This window comes from Culex pipiens, chromosome 1 (assembly GCF_016801865.2).
Source record: "Culex pipiens pallens isolate TS chromosome 1, TS_CPP_V2, whole genome shotgun sequence".
Lineage (NCBI taxonomy): Eukaryota > Metazoa > Arthropoda > Insecta > Diptera > Culicidae > Culex > Culex pipiens.
Window position 1 is genome coordinate 107,094,289 of NC_068937.1, and position 22,230 is coordinate 107,116,518.

General features: G+C 42.9%; 1 protein-coding gene across 1 annotated transcript; it reads left to right on the forward strand.

Annotated features, from left to right (window-relative positions):
• Window positions 1-13,120: 13,120 nt before the first annotated feature.
• Window positions 13,121-20,308, forward strand: LOC128092358 (uncharacterized). Its single transcript, XM_052706019.1, has 3 exons — window positions 13,121-13,139; window positions 14,999-19,404; window positions 19,451-20,308. The coding sequence occupies exons 1-3, from the start codon at window positions 13,121-13,123 to the stop codon at window positions 20,306-20,308; spliced, it is 5,283 nt and encodes a 1,760-aa protein (XP_052561979.1).
• The last annotated feature ends 1,922 nt before the right edge of the window (window positions 20,309-22,230 follow it).

Consider the following 22,230-nt stretch of genomic DNA (forward strand, 5'->3'; position numbering starts at 1 on the left):
AAAAACATTCGGCAAAACGTCCCATTCGGCAAAATGTACCAGAAATTATTTAAACAAACGTCTTTTTTCAAAAGTCCAAAAAAGAAAGGGGTCTTACCTCCCCACCGACACGAGAAATCGAAAATCAGAGACCAAAATAACCCCTTAGGACAAAGTATCACGCAAAACGAAGAAAGATCGGGGCAACTTTTCGTGTGAGTTGGCAGAGAATGGCCCATAGAGCAAAAGGTGCTCAACATGATCTCCTAAACAAGGGAAAATGAAAAAAATGGAAATAAATTGTGCAGAAGGGAGTTTAATTGCTAGCGAATTTCATTTGGCATTGAAAACAAAAAAAAATAATGAGAGATTTCCGAACTTTTTTTTCTGCTCTCTTATATTAACAAATTACTTCGTATTTGTTATCATATTTTAGGCATTTAAAAAAAATAAAGAATTGATTCAATGTTTAGGGAAAAACCCTACATTAAATTTCAGTTAAACGATTATGTCTATCTCTAGCTACTTTGTTCGTTTCCCGCAACACAAGTTAATTCTAACCCTCACCGGCCCAACTCAGTTTGTTTGAACACCACAATGCGCATGCTTCACATTTTCCCCGTTTCCTCCTTTCCCACCCAGCAAGGATTTCGCAGCATAAATGGTGAACCAACGTTGATTTCACCCCTCACCCATCTTTCCCCTTGCTGATGTTGCGCGCCTGTGTTGGGCGATAAACTTTCCCGTGCCAGCAATAAAAATATTACGCTACAATTTCGCATTATTTGCTTTTCCTGCCACGATCCAGCTTGGCTTTCGTTTGCAACGTGCCGAGAGCGAGCTGTGTGCGAATTGTTCTTCACAGTCAATTTAGTGTTACGGACGTGAAGCTGAATCGATTCAGGTTCACGGGGCAGTGTCAGCCATCTTGATTAAATTATGGCAAGAAAAAACGAGGGTTGCGCGAATCCTGGCGGGATTGGGGTGGAATGGTTGTAGTGGTGGTGCAAATGCTGTTCACACACGTTTAATATAATCGCTCCTGTAAATAAGCTGTCTATTTTACGGGTTTCTGGTGTTTTATGAGAAGGGTGAACTGGGGGATATTGAAAGGTTGGCGGATGTACTAGGTCGGAGAATTAGCGCAAATCAATCAGTACCTCTTTTCTGGGTACGGTTGCAGGGAATATGGTGAGCCGATCGATTATATCGTTAGCACGTTGAAAAGTTTGACAGCCAAACTTGGCAGGGTTGTTTGTTTTATGAGGAAGTTGTGGCTTCAAGTGTATTTTCAAACTCGATAACTTTAAGCAAGGTTTAATAAACGTACATCCAATAAAAAGTTACCGAACAAAATTTATTAGTTTTCTAGCTTTCTTCGAAATTACCCTAACATCAAAGTTGGAAGAACCAAGAAGACAGGATAAAAATCTTTTCTTAGTACAATTTGTAATGAATATACAGCAACATATTACCCGGATAAAAATTAAAGGATTGTTACAGAGAAGTCTATACAGCAATTCCCCACGAAAACAGCATGATTCGAAAAAAAAAGTTCGCCGATCGGGATCAAAATTTTTCTGGGGGTTCCTTGGCCAAAATAATTAGACCCGTATTTTTTTTGTTTGGCCATTAGGGTGACCTATGCCGTGTTAGGGTGGTCCGAAGAATGGCCATTTTCGTCGAATTTTGCAAAAATCACTTTTTTCAAAAAATCATATCTCCGCGCCGATTTTAGCTGTCTAAGACGCAAAAGAAAGATGATTAGTTTGGATATTTGGGAAAAAAAGTAAGAAGTTTCAAAAATCTAGCTTAACATTTGAAAAGGTCGTATGAAAACTTGAAATTCTGTTTTGAATGCCTCGGGACCAAAGAGCCTATGTCTGAAAATATTTTTACCTAATTCCTCAGAAAATTTTACATAACATATCAAAAAATGGTGAAGTAATGTTTTTAATTTTCTGAGATACGATTTAAAAAAATAAAAACTGGGGTTTTCGACGCGCCACGTGCAAAAATGGGAAAATTACGAAAACGGCAAAAAACGACTTTTTTCACTAAAACTGCGATAACTTGAAAATTTCAGCAATGACCTATACATGTTAGGAAACCAAAATTTTCGTAATTAAAATACGCAACTTTTGGTTTCCTAACATGTATAGGTCATTGCTGAAATTTTCAAGTTATCGCAGTTTTAGTGAAAAAAGTAGTTTTTTTGCCGTTTTCGTCATTTTCCCATTTTTGCGCGTGGCGCGTCGAAAAACCCAGTTTTTATTTTTTTAAATCGTATCTCAGAAAATTAAAAACATTACTTCACCATTTTTTGATATGTTATGTCAAATTTTCCGAGGAATCAGGTAAAAATATTTTTCAGACATAGGCTCTTTGGTCCCGAGGCATTCAAAACATAACTTTAAGTTTTCATACGATCTTTTCAAATGTTAAGCTAGATTTATTAAACTTCTTACTATTTTTCCCAAATAGTCAAACTTATCACCTTTCTTTTGCGTCTTAGACAGCAAAAATCGGATTAAATAGCGCGGATATATGATTTTTTGAAAAAAGTGATTTTTGCGAAAATCGCAAAAATGGCACTTTTTTGGACCACCTTAAAACGGCGTAGGTCCCCCTAATGGCCAAACAAAAAAATACGGGTCTAATTATTTTGGCCAAGAAACCCCCAGAAAAATTTTGTTTTTTGAATCATGCTGTTTTCGTGGGGAATTGCTGTATAAGTCTATCTATAAAAAAATGTTTGAAAACAAAAATAAATCTCGTTTAATGTTCAAGGCTCCGTCGGAAGGAACGTAAAAATTTTAAACGATTGAATAATGTTGTTTCAATAAATACAATTTTAAATCCAGTATAGCCTAATGAGGCCGAATTTCAGAACACAGAATCTCGAAACGCCGAAATTTATTTGGACAAATTTATTTTTGCAAGGATGAAGTAAACCAGAGGGAAAAGCCATAACAATAATTTTGGCAAAGAAGGAATCAAAAATAGAAAATAAAACATTTAGAAATAGATATTAAAACTAAATAAATTTAAATTTAAAAATTAAAAAAAAACATAAAATTAAATAACTTAGGGATTACAAAATTTAAATACAGTTCGTATTCGATGCACCTCGCAAAAGTTTTACTCAGGAAAATCGAAACACGAACTTTGGGAATTTAGAAATTTAAGAATGAAGGAATTCAAGAATTTAATAATTAAGGAATCTAAGAATTTTTTTATTTTAGATATGCTGAATTTTTAAATTTAGAATTTTTATTTTTTTCATTCCTCAATTTTTGGAGTTTTGAATTTCTGATTTTTTAAATTTTGATTTTAGAAATGCCGTTTTTTTAATTTTTGAATATTTAAAAATCTTTTTTTTTTATTTTTGGATTAACAAAACTATAAAAATCATTTCTTTTTAGTGTTAGAATTTCTAAAACTTTGAATTTTGGATCCTATCTTTTGTTTTGATCTTTTTTCCCTAAGAATGTTTAAATTTAGAAAAAAGTTTTTCTTCTGGATAAATCCCATCTAAAATTCAAAAGCTTCTGTTCCGTCCAATCAAGCTCATATTTGGGATTTGAGCAGCTTTTTTGCCTTCCTCACTGAGGTAAGGCTATAATCCTGCTCTAAAAATGAACTTTTTATTAAAAGCTCAAAGACCCACCATCATGTATACATAACGACTCAGAATCGAAAACTGAACAAATGTCTGTGTGTGTGTGTATGTGTGTGTGTATGTATGTATGTGACAAAAATTCTCACTGAGTTTTCTCAGCACTGACTGAACCGATTTTGACCAAACCAGTTGCATTCGACTTGGTTTAGGGTCCCATACATCGCTATTGAATTGTTTGAGGTTTAGATAACTAGTTCAAAAGTTATGTATAAAAATGTGTTTTCACATATATCCGGAACTCATTTATATGCATGTAAACGATGTCCGGATCCATCATTGGACACATCATTGGTTAGGTATTTAAAAGACCTTTCCAACGAGTCCACAACATTACAAACATTGAAGATCTGGCAACCCTGTCTCGAGTTATGACCACTTAAGTGATATTTATGTATTTTTTTGAAGCCGGATCTCACTTAAATGTATGTAAACAATGTTCGGATCCATCATCCAACTGATCGTTGGTTAAGTTATTGAAAGACCTTTCAAACGAGTCCAAAAAATTCAAGATCTGGCAACCCTGTCTCGAGTTATGACCACTTAATTGACATTTATGTATTTTTTGAAACCGGATCTCACTTAAATGTATGTAAACAATGTCCGGGTCCATCATCCAACCGATCATTGGTTAGGTAATTTAAAGACCTTTCAAACGAGTCCAAAACATTGAATATCTGGCAACCCTGTCTCGGGTCATGACCACTTAAGTAATATATATGTATTTTTTTGAAGCCGGATCTCATTTAAATGTATGTAAACAATGTCTGGATCCATCATCCAACCGATCGTTGGTTAGGTAATTGAAAGACCTTTCTAACGAGTCCAAAACATTGAAGATCTGGCAACCCTGTATCGAGCTATTACCAGCCCGGGAGCATGTTGACAGCTCCCATACAAACTGAGCGTACCCCGTTTTGTGGGCCCAGTGGGCCTAAGATGGCGGCCTTCGATATTATCTATCCATATTTTTGAAAATGGCGAATAGTTTAAATAAATATAGTTTTTGCCTTGTTTTGGTTTAAAACGACAAAATAAGCATTCTGGAATCATTTTCTTTAAAAACTTGTTTAGAGATACGCCACGTTCAAATATTAGTCTAGAACAGTTGAAGTGAGCGTGCCGCAAAAGCCGTCACGAAAAAAAAGTTTCCTTTGCAAATTTTGAGTTGCGTATTTGGTGGGCGGACTCCGACGAGGCCCACTTGCCATCTGTCGGTGGATACGCGCAACTCACGAAAACTGACATGTTAGGGGACGGTTGGTTATTACCACTTAAGTTATATCTGTGTACTTATTTTTCTGGATCTTAAAAAAGAGCTGAGGTATGTGTCCAAACTTCTCATATTACCCATTGTTCGTATAAAGTGAGGAAGGCATCAACCACATAGGTGGATTAAGTTAGTTTTTAATATCGTGTGACTTGGCAGATAATGACCTTTTTGATTTCCATTAGTATTTTAATGTAAGAAATGTTAGTTCAACTTTTTTTTTTAAATTAATATCATGGTTCTTTCCTCCAATACAAAATGCCTCCACGGAACGTGTTCAAGTACTAATCACGCTTAAAAATCAGTTAATAATCTTAATCCATCAAAACGAACCGTGATTCCTTCCTTCATTTTTTCAACTAACCACACTATCAATGACACAAAGGGAGAATACACCTTCTTCGTCGCCATTTAAGACGACGTCAGTCACACCTCGAACGCAACGACGCCAACCGTGTCGCCATCACATGAAGCTCTTTATTCTGATTTTAGATAGTTTCCAAGACAAAGTGTTCTAAATATTCAAATCGAATTATTGAAAATATTAGTGAGTAAAATTTCATAAATTTAATAAAACAGTTTGAAAAGTAAAAAAAATCATTTTTTGCAACAAAAATGCTGCTGTTTTGAAATTACTTAAAAGTCAAACATTGGTTCTACTCAAGCTTAGTTTGGTCAGTTCAAAAGAACAAAACTGTTTTGTCCTGTCTGGAGTATTGGTCTATGCAATCACCAACCGTGAAGACTTTTTGTTGAACCCCAAAAAAGTCACTTTCCACCTCCGCCCCCTCCAAATAACACACCGACCACAATTATGAACGCTAATATAGCACCAGACGACGACCTGCTCCTCACCAGGTCCCCGACGCCGACGGGTTGTAATTTAATCTAATTATGATTGCTTCCTTACACGAACCGCCTAGCCCTGTGGTGGTGGTGGTGGTGGTGGGGAAGGGGTGTCAAACCCTCCCTCCTGCTGCGGTGGCGGCAAATGGCGACACCAGACTCAGACATTTTCCACCCCGCTTGGCGTCCAGCAAGCCCTGAAAACCGATTTGATAATGTCTGGAAAATTACCGTCGTCACCCTCGAAATTGGGCACTTCTCAGTTTTCCCTTTTTCCCTCTCATAAATCGTACTTGTTCCAGCAACTCAAATTTACAAAGTCTGCTCGAATGGCTGAGGGGGCTGGGGTGAAGAAGCGGAATCGGTCCCAGAAGACTGCGAGTCTAATCGGATTATACGGTAGATTAAGTGAGTCAACAACATCAACCAACCAAATAACAAAAGTTGAACCGACGTCGGCCAAAGGAGGGAACAGCGATCAAAGGAAGGACATACACACGGCAGGAATGTTTAGGGAGTGCTAACTAGTGTGTTGTGTTGTGTGCTCTGTTGACTTGTGTTTACCGTTTCTCCACACCATAAGCAACGGGGAGTTGAAGTGGGAATGGAAGTGAAGAAATTCGATTCTACCGTGCAAAGGGGTGCAAATTTCACTTAATTTATCTTTGTCTATAAATTAATAAATTCTAGGTGATTCTCCGCCAACTCACATAGCACCATTTAGAACAACATTTTTCATTTTAAATTTTCGGGGTTTTATTTTATAGAGTAACAATGATCTACAAAGTTGAAGAACAGACAATAAAAAAAATTGTAAACATGACGAGTTATCGCAATTTTACGATTTTTTTTTATGTTGGTCGTCGTCGATCATGGCCGTTTTTGGTCGACCGCGACAGACCCGGACGACGAAACAAAGAGAAACGCAAAATAGTAGTTTATGCAACAAGTTGCAAAAAGAAGATTTTTTCAGCACGAGTCGTACAAAAATCAAGTTTTGCAAGGAGTTCCATACAACATTTTTTGCAATTCCGAAAAACGCCCTTTGAGTGAAATTATAAGTCAAATCTAGATTAAATTTTCAAAAGGTCCTATCTGCATAGGAAACCCATGAGGGATAGGTTGTTTTGAAAATTTAATCTAGAAATGTTCATGTATATTGTCAATAAAGCAATTAAATCAAAAAAAATTTTGAAAAGGATTACTTTTCGAAACAAGTGCTGAAAAGTTCAATTTTTCAGCATCCATTTCAGTGCTGAAAGGTAGAACTTTTCAGCATTTATTTTGAAGAGTGTTGCAATTCGATTCTGTTATTTTTCGTACAGAAAAGTAGGCTTTTGCGTCCTTCAAGAGAAACAGGAAAAGTAAATAGTTTCACGACGGAATTGCAAAATAGTAGTTTATGCAACAAGTTGCAAAAAGAGGATTTTTTCAGCACGAGTCGTACATTTATCCAACGAGGTTCACCGAGTTGGATAAATACGAAGAGTGCTGAAAAAATCAAGTTTTGCAACGAGTTCCATACAACATTTTTTGCAATTCCGAAAAACACCCATTGAGTGAAATTTTATGTCAAACTTTCATGTATTTTGTCAATAAATCGTTTGAATCAAAAAAAATGTTGAAAAGTGTTACTTTTCGAAAAGTAGAACTTTTCAGCATTTATTTTGAAAAGTGTTGCTATTCGATTCTGTTATTTTTGGTACAGAAAAGTAGGCTATTTCGTCGTTCAAGAATGACAGGAAAAGTAAGTAGTTTCACGACGGAATTGCAAAAAGTATTTTTTTGCAATTCCGTCGTGAAACTACTTACTTTTCCTGTCATTCTTGAACGACGAAATAGCCTACTTTTCTGTACCAAAAATAACGGAATCGAATAGCAACACTTTTCAAAATAAATGCTGAAAAGTTCTACTTTTCAGCACTGAAATGGGTGCTGAAAAGTTGAACTTTTCAGCACTTGTTTTGAAAAGTAACACTTTTCAACATTTTTTTGATTTAAATGATTTATTGACAATAAACATGAAAATTTGACTTAAAATTTCACTCAATGGGTGTTTTTCGGAATTGCAAAAAATGTTGCATGGAACTCGTTGCAAAACTTGATTTTTTCAGCACTCTTCGTATTTATTCAACTCGGTGAACCTCGTTGGATAAATGTACGACTCGTGCTGAAAAAATCCTCTTTTTGCAACTTGTTGCATAAACTACTATTTTCATTTTTTTTTTTGTAAAGTCGCGATAACTTGTGATGTTTATAAGCAAACTCCTTATGTTTATATTTTAAAAAAAAATTAATTGTCTGTCATACAACTTTGTAAACCATTGTTACACTCTAAAAAATAACTCTGCAAAGTTAGAAAAAACACAATATTTTAAGATGAAAAATTTTGTTCTTAATGAAAAAATTACACTTCTGGCTTAATGTAGATTCGAAAAGTTCATTAAATTTCCCTTAAAATGACACGTTCCAAAAAATTTAACAGTTGAGTAACGGAAAATGGCAGAGTTTTAAAAACTTTTTTAAATCTTTTTTAAATCTTTTTTAAATCGGGCGTCCAATTTTACATAAAGTCTCTTTGACACAAAATTTCCAACTCATCGCCATTTCAGACTGCAAATTATTGAAAAACACATCTTTTTCACTAGTTCAAAAAAGGAAGGGGTCGTACCGACCCTCCGTCACGCGATATCAAACCTAGGATTCGTGATCAGGGACAAAAGTTACCCCTTAGAGCAAAGATTCACGCTAATAGAAGAGGGGTCTGGGCAACTTTTTTTCCGATTTCGTGTGAGTTGGTAGAAAATTACCCAAATGTAATTTCAAATATTTCAATGCATACAAATTTATGTCAAAATTGTTCCACGGTGTACTTTTTCAAGTAAAGCTGAATAATTTTCTGAACATAATAAAAATCTTTTCATTGCACAAATTATCGTAATGAGACATTTTGAATTAAACATATGCATTTATAGACTTTAATGATCAAATCAGAATGTAGAAAAAGTTTTGCGGAATAATTTCTAAAATAAGCATTTCGTAAAATTCTAGCAAAAAAGCAATATCGAAAATTGAATAATAATTTTCTCCAAATACCTGCTTACCGATAAGTATATATAGTGTGCCAAGTTGTGTGCTCTTCCCATCCAATTATTCAAACGATTAGGTTCAGGTAAAAATCTTGACATTAATAACGCCAAGACCTATGGCAAACCTTCTCGTTTTTTTCCTTAAATCAAAAAGTATTATAAAAATGGCATACAAAATCACACTATTCTTTAAATAGCCCTTTCATAAAAAATTGAAAAAAGAGCAAAAGACCTCGACGTCGTCGTGCTATCATGTCGCACCCGCCATTTTGACGTTCCGAGAAAAACGCGTTTTAATGTTTGACCTTGAATATACAAAAACGAGAGCATGCAATGTAAACAATAACAAACACGTTTTGTTTGGCTGACCATTCTGTGCATTGTCCAGAAGTTTGGTTGAAGTTGGATGCTGGAGTCCCGAGTTATAATTACAAATGTTTACGGTAGTCTAGCTTGACCGTGCGACAAACGCATCCTGACTTTCCTGGCCTGAAATCCCTTTGGCCTTTTGTCGCACTTACATCAATTTTCATGGAGTGACAAGATAGCACGACAAGATTGAAACTACTTTCATATGTAAAGTGACAAAAATGCACGGAGTTTTTTCGGTTTTTGTTGAATATCTCAGGATTGAAATCGAATTTTGGGGATCTGTGGAGGTCAAAAGGTGAGGCATTGTGAGCTGCACAAAATGGCGTTCTTAACTCAATTTGGCCCAAAATGCACGTACGACAAGTTAGCACGATGGCGACGACCTGTTCGAATTGTGCACTAATTTTAATGAGCGAGTGAAAATGAGCGGCTCCTTAAAAAGAGCGGTTTTGCCCCACGGTGGGTAAGAAGGGGATTATTATGCAACTTGCATGCACCTCGGAAATTCCTCCTAGAGGTTGTTGGAGGGACTATTCTGAGTCAGAAAAATCGATTCCCAAAATAATCGGTCGGTGAAAACTGATTTTATCTCGATTTGAAGTTGAAAAACCTAATATATCACATAAAACCTCAAAAATACGTCTAAAATCTCGGTCTAACTATGAACAAAGATGTAAATTTTCATCAAGATATCAATTCTTAGGTCCCAAAATATATTCCTGACATACTACACCTTAAATCGGTCCATTACTTGAGTCCCAGCGTCATCAGAAGGTGTAAAATAGTGTTATTAAAAAAAATATTTTCAATTTGCTCTGGTAAATAAACTGTCATGTCTGAATTCAAAACCTAATCTTGTAGCATTGTTGCAAACGAAATGAAGAACAATTTTGCAGAAATAAGTATGACATTTTATCCATTTTCAGTAAAGTTATGTTTATTTTAGTGGGAAAATTGTGGCCAATTTTCAAAATTATTTGATATTAAACTCATTCCTGTTATAAACAGCTACTACGATCATACTCAGTAGGATGTAACAAAAAATACTTTTTGGCAGACATTCAGGGGCTGGTTACGGTGGGCGTACTGAGCTCAAATCCCAAATATGAACTTTGACTGAACTTAATTGGAGCTGTCGCTTTGCATTTGAATTTTAAATGGGATTTAACCCGTAAAAAACTTTTTTTTTCAAAAATGAAGATTTTTTAGGCACTTTGGCCACTAAAGCGTTTATTATCAACATCATTGGCGTGTAGGACAGATCCTTGCGCATGTTTTGGTATGTATGACATTGAATTGAAGCACTCTGGAGCTCAGGCCTTCAAAGTTTTGAAATTTTCCGAAAAAACGGCTCAGCAGAAAAGATTTCATTTTGCTCAAAACTTCAATGTTATATATACTAAACATGCGCAAGGATCTGGCCTACACGCCAGTGATGTTGAAAATAAACGCTTTAGTGGCCAAAGTGCCTTAAAAATCTACATCAAAAAAAATGTTTTTTGCGGGTTAAATCCCATTTAAAATTCAAATGCAAAGCGACAGCTCCTATTAAGTTCAGTCAAAGTTCATATTTGGGATTTGAGCTCAGTACGCCCACCGTAACCAGCCCCTGAATGTCTGCCAAAAAGTATTTTTTGTTACATCCTACTGAGTATGATCGTAGCAGCTGTTTATAACAGGAATGAGTTTAATATCAAATAATTTTGAAAATTGGCCACATTTTCCCACTAAAAAAAACATAATTTTACTGAAAATGGATAAAATGTCATACTTATTTCTGCAAAATTGTTCTTCATTTCGTTTGCAACAATGCTACAAGATTAGGTTTTGAATTCAGACATGACAGTTTATTTACCAGAGCAAATTGAAAATATTTTTTTTAATAACACTATTTTACACCTTCTGATGACGCTGGGACTCAAGTAATGGACCGATTTAAGGTGTAGTATGTCAGGAATATATTTTGGGACCTAAGAATTGATATCTTGATGAAAATTTACATCTTTGTTCATAGTTAGACCGAGATTTTAGACGTATTTTTGAGGTTTTAGGTGATATATTAGGTTTTTCAACTTCAAATCGAGATAAAATCAGTTTTCACCGACCGATTATTTTGGGAATCAATTTTTCTGACTCAGAATAGTCCCCCCAACAACCTCCAGGAGGAATTTCCGAGGTGCATGCAAGTTGCATAATAATCCCCTTCTTACCCACCGTGGCCCACCTCTAGTATGGAATGACAGGAAAAGTCAGTATTTTCTAAACGGGATTGCAAAAAGTTCAATATAGCATAATCTAGATTCTGAGAAAATCAGCATTCCAGCATTTGATTCAACAGTATAAAAAAAATATGATATTTAACACTCATCTGGAGGCTTATAAAAAAATAACAGCCATAAGTTATTCATGGAGAAGCTCAGTTTCTTAAAATTATTCCATAACATTTATAAGCGAGTATGAGCTATTATTTTCTGGAAATGAGGTAAAATTAAATTCTAGAGATTGGAACGCTAGTCCAATTCTTATTAACCCTCTACAACCCAACCCTGCCTTTAGACGGGCTTCGATTTAAAAAATCCATTTTCAACCAATTTTTTATCTTTAAAAAGCATTGGAAAGAAGAACTCTTAAAATTGTAGAAAATTTTAGGGTTGGAAGTTTAACTTGTTTTATGTGACTTTGCCAATGTTTAAAAAAAAATCATGTTTTTAGGGGTCGACTTTGGCTGTGTTTCTTACTAATATTTCCTATATTTTAAGTAAAAAGAAGTATGCAGTAATTTTTGTAATGTCCCAGTCTGTGCCTTTACGCACCTTTTTACAATTTAAATGATAATATCAGAAAATATTAAAAACAAGCAAAAAATTGAAAAATTGAAAAATGTAATAATAGGAGGTGGTAGAAATGGCCAAATACTACCAAAAACAAATATAAACTAAACAAGATTAATGCAAACTAAAATACTAAGTATGAAACAAGAAAAATCAAAAACAAGAGAAGTAAAGTTTTTCGTACAACAAAAGTTGTTAAAAATGACCTCCTAAACACGGGAAAAATACAAATTTTCGAAAAAAAAATTGGACAGTAGAGGGATTACCATGGCGAAAATCACAAGTTGTTGGATTGATTTTCTAAATTTCTATGTGATAAAAAAGTTTTAACCAATTCAGGTAATAACACCATACAAACTGTTCCAAAGTATCGCAAAGTAACTATTTCCAACCAAACACAATGATGTTCTGCGATAGCCATCTTCCCCCATCGACAACGGTCGGACGGCCGGCTCCTCTGGACATCTGGGGAGCTGCCTCACAGAGGGTGCCATAACTTCTCCCCGGGATCCGACCGAACGTCATGAGTTGGCAGAAAGTGAGATTGCGTGGCAAATTAAACGATCTTGAGCGTGAAATCAATTGCCACAAATGTGTCCCAACAAGTACCTCCTCCCCCACCGTTCATCTAGATAAGATCTCGATCCGCAGTGGTGGCGGCGGCGACTGACTTACCTGGGTTTCGGTTAGGCAGAGGGTCTGGGCGAGTTGCTTCCGTTCCGCCCCCACCACGTAGTGGTTGTTCTCGAAGGCGTGCTCCAGCTTGAGCAGCTGCGAGGGTGAGAAGGCCGTCCGGACGCGTTTGGGCTTCCGGAAGGGGAGCAGGTAAGCTGGAAGGATGGATACAAGAAATGGAAGCAATTAGTATTGAACAAGTAAATCTCATCAGCTGGATTTAAAAAGAATCATTTTCAAACTTATCATTAGCTAATTCTATCGTAACGAAACGACAACAAACTTAAGTACCCTGCTCCAAGCGTTTCTCCAAATGATCTCTTACAAAATCTCAACCGCAATTCCAACTCAATTAAATGAGCCAACCCATTACACATGCATGTGTTCTTCCTTTATCGGTAAGTGGTGACTTGCATCGCCGTGCAAAACTTGTGATTAATTTCGCATTAGTGCAAAAATACGCTCAATTCAGAAGGCTGCAAAGGCCCGGACCAAGAATCGCCATCTAATGGCACTTTTACGTTTCCCACTCTCATTAGGGGCCATCATCGGTACGAAGTTTTACAAAGTAAAGTGTCCGTGAATTAATTCCCACTTCAAATACAACCCATCGTTTTTCGTAATCGTTGTTCATGTTGCCCTCGAGGAAGAGTCTCAAGATGGGCAGATGGATGGCAGAATCTTCGGAAACAACCCAAAAAAAATCGCCTCAAAAAGAGAGGCGACTTTTCATTGTCCGCCATTACTTAATGTGGTCCGCTCGGGACCCCAAATTATCGACATGGAATCGTTTGCACACATTCCACACAAATCCCCAGTGAAAAAAAAAAACAAGTAGAAGTCAGAAGAGTGTGTGTGAGAGAGAGAAGGGGGTAAATCGATCACGCATCATTAATGGCAGAGTAATTGCACTCTTAAGAAGGTTTACCAAGAGGTTCGAACAAGCGAGAAGTGCAGTGTTCTTGCTGATGGCATAATCGTAGGGGAGAGTGGCTTAATCAAAATAATTCTTGTTTTCATGAATATTTATAAATTAATCTTTAAAAAATGTAAAAGTTTGTAAATGGAAACAAATAAAGGAGCTGCAACAAAAATTCTTTTTAATTATATAAAAATAGTGAAATAAATCAACCTAAGTGTTATAAAATTAATCTTGAATGTTTCTTAATTCACGTAGAAGCGGTTAAACAATGTCACGCAGATGGTCTCCTTTAAAAAAATATTTAAAAAAAGCCTTTATGAGGTTGGTGTTTTCCTCACATATTAAAAAATATGTTCATTAAAAATTACAATAGCCACCCCTTAAAATTGTTTAAAATTTAATTGTTCTACGCATACCCTAGGGTCGTCATATTTTCATTTGTTTTGATAAATTGGAAAGTTATTTCGATTTGCTATTCATTGTTTGTTGGGAATCAAAATCGAATTGTCCCTGTACCCGTAAACAGAAAAAGCGCACAGCGCTATCTAGATAGGTTGGTACGAATGACAGTAGTAGGTGGCAGCGAGAACTGTCACCGACGGATGAGAAAGGGAAGAAGAAGAATTTTGTTTACGTCGTCACCAATAAAAGTTTTCTCTCAAGCAGAGCAGTCGCGTTTTCCCCAAGTTCCGTCGCGTTTTTAATTTTCACCCCGTTCGATCGGCCACCCCGGAAAACTATCCCCCCGGTGATTAAACACCCGGCCGCTCTAGTGATCGACGCGAACCCGCTCCACAGTGCCAAGCCCGTCCCCGTTTTATAAGCGCGGTTAAGTGATTGCTCCCCAAAGGTGCGCCGCGCGTGCTGTCCCGAGACGGACGTTTGTTCGGGAGGAATTCTCCGGCCTTGTACCGATCTCCGCGGGTGATAAAATCACCCGGTCGCGGAAGTTGCCCGCTCTCGATCCCGTGCTGCACTGTACTGCTGGTGCGTGTGCCCCCAAGGGTGGCCGGCGTGTGCTGCGCGAATTTGCCCGGTGTGTCCGGAGTGTGCCCCCCCGAAAGCGATCCCCAGCGGTGATAAGATCACCCGGCCCGTGTGCTGCCCTCGATCCCGCCCCCGCAGAAGTGTCCCCCATCATTTTGGTGCCGTGACCAGGATACCTCCTGGTGCGCCACGTCCCGTCCCGAAACACAACGTAGGACTTTGGAGGTTAGATAACCTCACTTCGTGGATCACGAGGTCGCACGTTTCCCACACGTGCTGTCTACTGCACTGCTAGTGCGCCGCGCCTGCCGCGAGGAAGTTTGGAGTGGCTGATTTGATTTTTACAAGGCCTCATTCCCAAGAGGTACCAGGTGAGTACCTCTCCAATCAAATCACCCCCCATTTGCGGTACTTCCTGGGTCTTTACCCGTTCCAGCCTCGTCCATTCGTCCACGTGTGCCGCCCCGAAAGTGGCCGTGATGTCAGCGGCGGAAAAGAAGATCCGCCAGTGTGAGACGCGGCTGAAGGTGGTGAACGAGTCGCTGGCGCGTGTGAACCAGTTCCTGGACACCTACGCGGAAGAGAAGCAGAGTGAAGTTCCCCTCCGGTTGGGCAGACTGGAGAAAACGTTCGAGACGTTCGAGTCGCTGATGGCGCAGTACGAGCAGATGGACGACACCGACTTGTTCGAGAAGGGCTGCCTCCAACAGCGCGCGTCCGTGGAGGAGATGTACTTCAAGTGCAAAGCCCGCTTGCTCGAGAAGTTGCCCCCTGAGGAATCAAGACCCCCCGCGCCCATCTCTGAAACGAGTCGCCCTGCGCTGCTGTCTGGCCTGTCGAACGTGAAGCTCCCGACAATTACGCTCCCGGAGTTCGACGGCGACTACAGCAAGTGGCTCACGTTCCACGACACGTTCCTCTCCCTGATCCACTCGTCGAGTGAGATCTCGTGCGTGCAGAAGTTCCACTACCTTCGGTCGTCACTTTTTGGAGAAGCTGCTGGCAAGATCGCGAATTTGGAAATCTCCGCGCAGGGCTACGCCATCGCTTGGGAGACCCTCACCAAGTACTACAACGACAAGAATCTCCTGCGGAAGAAGCACATCCGTACGCTGTTGAAGTACCCCAAGATCCCCAACGACTCCGTCGAAGCGCTGCACCGGATTGTCGACGATTTCCAGTGCCACACGCAGATCTTGAAGCAGCTGGGAGAACCAATCGAGCAGATGAGCTCGATTCTGATCGAGCTGCTGGAGGACAAGTTGGACGACGCTTCGCTGAGTGCGTGGGAGGAATCGATCGGCCAGAAGGAGGAGCGGTCAACTTTCAGCGCGATGATCGAGTTCCTGCAGAGGCGCGCACGCGTTCGGGAGACGATCCAGATCAACCGCCCGCAGCAGGTCGCGCCGAAGTCTGGAAGCCACAACTCCGCGCCCAAGAAGCCGTTCCAAACCCGCGTCTGCTTGAACGCCGCCGTAGAATCCCCGCCCAAAACTTTCCCGTTGTGTCCCGCCTGCGACAAACAGAAGCACTCGATCATGGACTGCGCTGCGTTCAACAGCATGAACGTTTCGGAGCGCTTGAGAGTGGTCACGGACAAGAGGCTATGCAGCAACTGCTTCCGAAGCGACCACTTTGCGCGAAACTGTCGCTCGAAGTACCACTGCAAGCAATGCAACAAGCGCCACCACTCGATGATCCATCCCGGCCCTGGATCGCAGGACACAAACCCCGTCGTAGCCACCCCCGCACTGAACCCCGCTCCCGTGAACGCCGCAACAAAGTCGAGCAGCGCCAGCGTGCTGCTGTCGACCGTGGTGCTCGCTGTTTTGGACAGCTACGGCAAAGAACACCTCGCCCGTGCCCTGCTGGATACCGGATCCCAGCCTAACGTGATGAGCGAACACCTGTGCCAGCAACTTCACCTGTTCCGCAAAGTTGCCAACGTCCCCATCTCTGGTGTTGACAGCACGATCACGAACGCCAAGCACAAGGTCAGCACCGAGGTCAGATCCCGTGTCAGCCGTTTCGCGGAGACTCTTGACTTCCTCGTGCTCCGCAAGGTGACCTGTGAGACGCCGCCCGTTACCATCCCGATCGCCCAGTGGAAGATTCCGGAGCACCTGGCACTTGCTGATCCGGAGTTCAACGTGTCGCGCAAGGTCGACATGATCATCGGAGCTGCTCACTTCTACTCGTTCCTGCTCGAAGGCCGGATCCGTCTGGCTGGCCCCGTCCCCCTGCTTGTCGAGTCCGTGTTTGGATGGATTGCGACGGGCTCAGTTGAGGTCAGCGACGAAGCGGAGCAGCAACCTACGGTGTCCTGTCATGTGGCGACAGTGGAATCCGTGGACAAGATGCTCGAGCGATTCTGGGCACTCGAGGAGGTCGGCGGTTCCAACTACTCGGTCAACGAACACAAATGCGAAGCCCACTTCAAGGAGACGGTTGCGCGCGACGAGAGTGGACGGTACGTGGTCAAGCTGCCGAAGCACCCCGAGTTCCAGCAGATGATCGGCGCGTCGAAAACGAACGCTGTTCGCAGATTCCGGTGGCTGGAGCAGAAGCTGGAAAAACAACCCGAGCTCAAGCCGCAGTACCACGAGTTTATGCAAGAGTACCTGACCCTGGGCCACATGCACGCTGTTCCCGACGACGCCGAAGACGAAAGTTCCCGCGCGTGCTATTTGCCCCACCATCCCGTGATCAAGGAACAGAGTTCGACGACTAAAGTGCGCGTTGTGTTCGACGGTTCCGCCAAGACCAGCGCGGGACACTCCCTCAACGATGCGCTTCTAGTCGGACCCGTGGTGCAGGACGAGCTCCTGGACACTGTGCTGCGCTTCCGGAAGTTCCCCATCGCCCTAGTAGCCGACATCGAGAAAATGTACCGCCAGGTGGCGGTGCACCCTGAAGACCGTCCGTACCAGCGGATCGTTTGGAGGTTCGATCCGGAGCAACCCATCACCACGTACGAGCTGGCCACGGTGACGTACGGTTTGGCACCATCGTCCTTCTTGGCCACGAGAACTTTGCTTCAGCTGGCAGACGACGAAGGCGCGCAGTTCCCCCAGGCCAGCGCGGCCATCAAGAAGCACATGTACGTGGACGACTTCATCGGCGGCGCGCAAACCGTAGACGACGCGATCCTGCTGCGCTCCGATCTCTGCAAGCTGCTGCTGAAGGGAGGATTCCAGCTGCGTAAGTGGTGCTCCAACTCGCTCGCCGTCCTGGCGGACATTCCCAGCGAGCTCCTTGGAACGCAGTCGTCGTTGCAGTTCGACCCCGAAGAGACGATCAAAACCCTTGGCATCAGCTGGGAGCCCGAAGCTGACGTGTTCCGGTTCGTTGTCTCGGTCGTCTGGGACCTGTCCCCCACCAAGCGCAACATCCTCTCCGTAATCGCCCAGCTGTACGACCCCCTCGGTCTGATCGCTCCCGTCGTCGTACTCGCCAAGATAGTCCTGCAGGAGCTGTGGTACTTGGCACTGGAGTGGGACGCGTTGGTCCCCCCGGAGTTGCGCACAAGATGGTTCGACTTTTGCGAAGGGCTTTCGCACCTGACCAACTTCCGCATCGACCGCTACGCCTTCGCCCGCAAATGCTGCTACGCCGAGCTCCATTTCTTCTCGGATGCGTCCGAGGTGGCCTACGGAGCAGTCGCCTACGTGCGCTCGGAGTCGCCGGACGGCAAGATCAAGGTGAGCTTGCTGACATCGAAGTCGAAGGTGGCCCCCCTCAAGAAGCGAAGCATACCCCGCCTGGAACTTTGCGCATTCTTTCTCGCCGCGCAAATGTACGTGAGAGTCGTCGAAGCCCTGGACGTGAAGTTTCAAGACGTGTACTTCTGGACCGACTCGGAGGTGGTTCTGCAGTGGCTGAAGTCGGCGCCCCGAAGGTGGAAACCCTTCGTCGCGAATCGCATCTCGGAGATCCAGATCATCACCCACGGTGCAAAGTGCCTGCACGTCGCCGGCTTGGAGAATCCTGCGGATCTGGTGTCCCGTGGAATGCCGGCGGAGAAGCTCGTCAACAGCCCCAAGTGGAAGTTCGGAGCGTCCTGGTTGGGCAAGCACAAACCGCTGTGGCCCCCGCAGCGCGACCTCAAAGGTGCGCTCCCCATCGAAGAGCAGAAGGAGAAACCCATTCTGGTTGTACAAACCGCCCCGCCCAACCGTGTCTTCACCATCTTCTTCTCGTACCGACGCATGCTGAACGCAGTGGGACTCGCCTTGCGTTTTGCGTCCAACTTTCGCAAGCCCGGCAAGCGGAACACGGACCGAGTTCTGTCGGTCGTCGAGCTGGAAGCCGCCAAGGTCGCACTCGTCAAGATCGTCCAAGCCGAGACGTTCCCGGAGGAGCTCAAGCTGCTGCGGAAAGGCCGACCTATCGCACCAAAATCCCCTCTGCGCCTGCTCAACCCATTCTTGGATCAAGCTGGTGTGATACGCGTTGGTGGCCGGTTGTGCCTTTCCGACGAGCCGTACGCAGTGAAGCACCCGATGGTCATCCCTGGCTTCCACCCATTCACGCGGCTGATGCTGACGTTCTACCACTTGAAGGTGATCCACGGTGGCATCACAATGACCCTCGCCAGCGTCCGAGATGAGTTCTGGCCGTTGAACGGCCGCCGCGCGGTGCGCAACGCGATCCGCCGCTGTTACAGATGCTGTCGAGCGAACCCCCAACCAGCTGCCCGTCGCCAGAGTCACCGCCAACGAAGCTTTCACCTGCACCGGCGTCGATTTCTGCGGGCCGCTGTATTTGAAACCAACGCACCGTCGCGCCGCGTCCCGCAAGTGCTACGTCGCCGTCTTCATCTGCCTGAGCACGAAGGCCGTCCACCTGGAGCTTGTCAACGATCTGTCCACGGCAGCGTTCCTGATGGCTTTGACCCGGTTCACCTGGAGAAGAAGCAAGCCGAGTCACATCTATTCCGACAACGGGACCAACTTCATCGGAGCCAAGAACGTGCTTCACCAGCTGTACCAGATGCTGCAGCCGGGACCCGAAAGCGACAAGATCGCCAAGCACCTGGCGGACGACGGCATCCAGTGGCACCTGATCCCCCCACGCGCTCCCAACTTCGGCGGTCTCTGGGAGGCTGCTGTGAAGGTGGCCAAGAAGCATCTCGTCCGGCAGCTCGGAAACTCACTGCTGTCCTTCGAGGAGCTGACCACGGTGCTCACTGCGATCGAAGGCTGCATGAACTCCCGCCCCCTTACCCGACTGTCGGAGGATCCCAACGATCTGTCCGCGCTCACCCCGGCTCACTTCTTGGTGAAGAATATGATCCGCCCGCTTCCCGAGCCGGACGTGCGCGACGTACCGCTGAACCGTCTGAACCAGTACCAGCGCATCCAGGCCTACTCCCAGCGTTTTTGGCACCGCTGGCGGAACGAGTACCTGAAGGAGCTCCAGACGCAGTTCAGCAACAATCCCCGGCGCTACAATCTGGATGTCGGCTCTGTGGTCATCATCAAAGACGAACTGCTTCCACCTGCCCGCTGGCCGCTGGCCCGCGTCCTGGAAGTGCATCCCGGACCCGATGGTGTCACCCGTGTAGCCACTCTGCGAACCGCCGGAGGAATCCTGAAGCGAGCCGTTTCGAAAATCTGCCCCCTGGAGTGTGCAGACGAAGCCGAGGATGAAAAGTGATTTTTTCTTGAAATTTAGTTTGTAGTTTTCTTAGCAATAGTTTATTTTGAAAATGAATTTTCAAGGTGGCCGGTATTATGTTGGGAATCAAAATCGAATTGTCCCTGTACCCGTAAACAGAAAAAGCGCACAGCGCTATCTAGATAGGTTGGTACGAATGACAGTAGTAGGTGGCAGCGAGAACTGTCACCGACGGATGAGAAAGGGAAGAAGAAGAATTTTGTTTACGTCGTCACCAATAAAAGTTTTCTCTCAAGCAGAGCAGTCGCGTTTTCCCCAAGTTCCGTCGCGTTTTTAATTTTCACCCCGTTCGATCGGCCACCCCGGAAAACTATCCCCCCGGTGATTAAACACCCGGCCGCGCTAGTGATCGACGCGAACCCGCTCCACAGTGCCAAGCCCGTCCCCGTTTTATAAGCGCGGTTAAGTGATTGCTCCCCAAAGGTGCGCCGCGCGTGCTGTCCCGAGACGGACGTTTGTTCGGGAGGAATTCTCCGGCCTTGTACCGATCTCCGCGGGTGATAAAATCACCCGGTCGCGGAAGTTGCCCGCTCTCGATCCCGTGCTGCACTGTACTGCTGGTGCGTGTGCCCCCAAGGGTGGCCGGCGTGTGCTGCGCGAATTTGCCCGGTGTGTCCGGAGTGTGCCCCCCCGAAAGCGATCCCCAGCGGTGATAAGATCACCCGGCCCGTGTGCTGCCCTCGATCCCGCCCCCGCAGAAGTGTCCCCCATCATTGTTATCAAAATATCTGTTACCCGGCTTCAAAAAAGCGTATAATAACCCTTAGGTACTCTCAACTAAAAATAGGTTTGCCAGATCTGCAACCTTTTAAGCCTATTGGAAAAACCTTTCTAAAAATATATAACATGATAGGTTTTTCTTAAAGAAAAAAACCAAACCTTTTTACAATCGTCCGGATTTCAGCAAAAATCGTTTTATTGGCATAACAATAAAAAGAACTCAACTAAAATTCATAATTTTTCAATACTTTTCTTATTGAAGAAATTTAAAATGGTGGTCCACAAAATCATATTATCGATTTCATGATAGATAGCAATGAAAGGATTTATTTTTCCAAGATTAACCATCTAATGACCAATTTTTTCGAAAATTTGTATTTTTCCCGTGTTCAAAAAGTCATTTTGAGCAACTTTGTTTTTCGAATAAGGCCGTTGCAAATATTTTTGAAAGTTTATGTCGCCCCCCCGCCCCCCTCAAAAATATTTTTTTTATGATTCCCAACCAAATTTACAAGATTTCCAACTTTCTTTGAAATAACCCCGAATTATAGCTGGAAGAATCATCACGACCGAATAAAAATCTTTTCTATGTAGAAATTGTCATGAAAATGCAGCAAAATACACCATATTCTTGATTTACACAACGAAATGGGGGTGTTTAAATCGAGAATCGTTTAAAAAAAGAATGTCCATGACTTAAATTGAGAATCTGACTTAAATCAAGAATCTTTGGGATTTCGTAATTTGTCGTAGAATTTTCAAAATGTATCAATTGAATATTGATTAGTTATGTTATTAAAACATTTTAGCATGGTTTTGGAACACCTGGGATGTTCTAGTCCATCCGAAACTCCCGGGAATGTTGGGCAACAGGCTTACCAAAGAAACAAGGCGAAATTTCAAGATTTTAACAACGGATCCTACCCAGACTTTTTCAGTGAGTGTGGTAGGCTACAGTACATTGTTGTAATAACTTATTGGGATGATCTGGGTCATCCAAGAACTCCCTGGAGTCAAGACCGGTGGGTCTACCGCCGTAACAAGCAAGAGGTCGACGATTTTTGACCCCGGAACATATCCGCATAGCTTCAGTGAGTATGGTAGACTACTTTCCAGATGTGTTTGGATGTCCTGGGTCATCCAAGAACTTCCTGGAGTTAAGATCTGAGGGTCTACCGCCG

Bases quoted from the DNA above. Each gene is read 5' to 3' on its own strand.
- LOC128092358 (XM_052706019.1), top strand. The intron at 19,405-19,450 runs GCCGCTGTATTT...GCGTCCCGCAAG, and splicing joins ACCGGCGTCGATTTCTGCGG to TGCTACGTCGCCGTCTTCAT.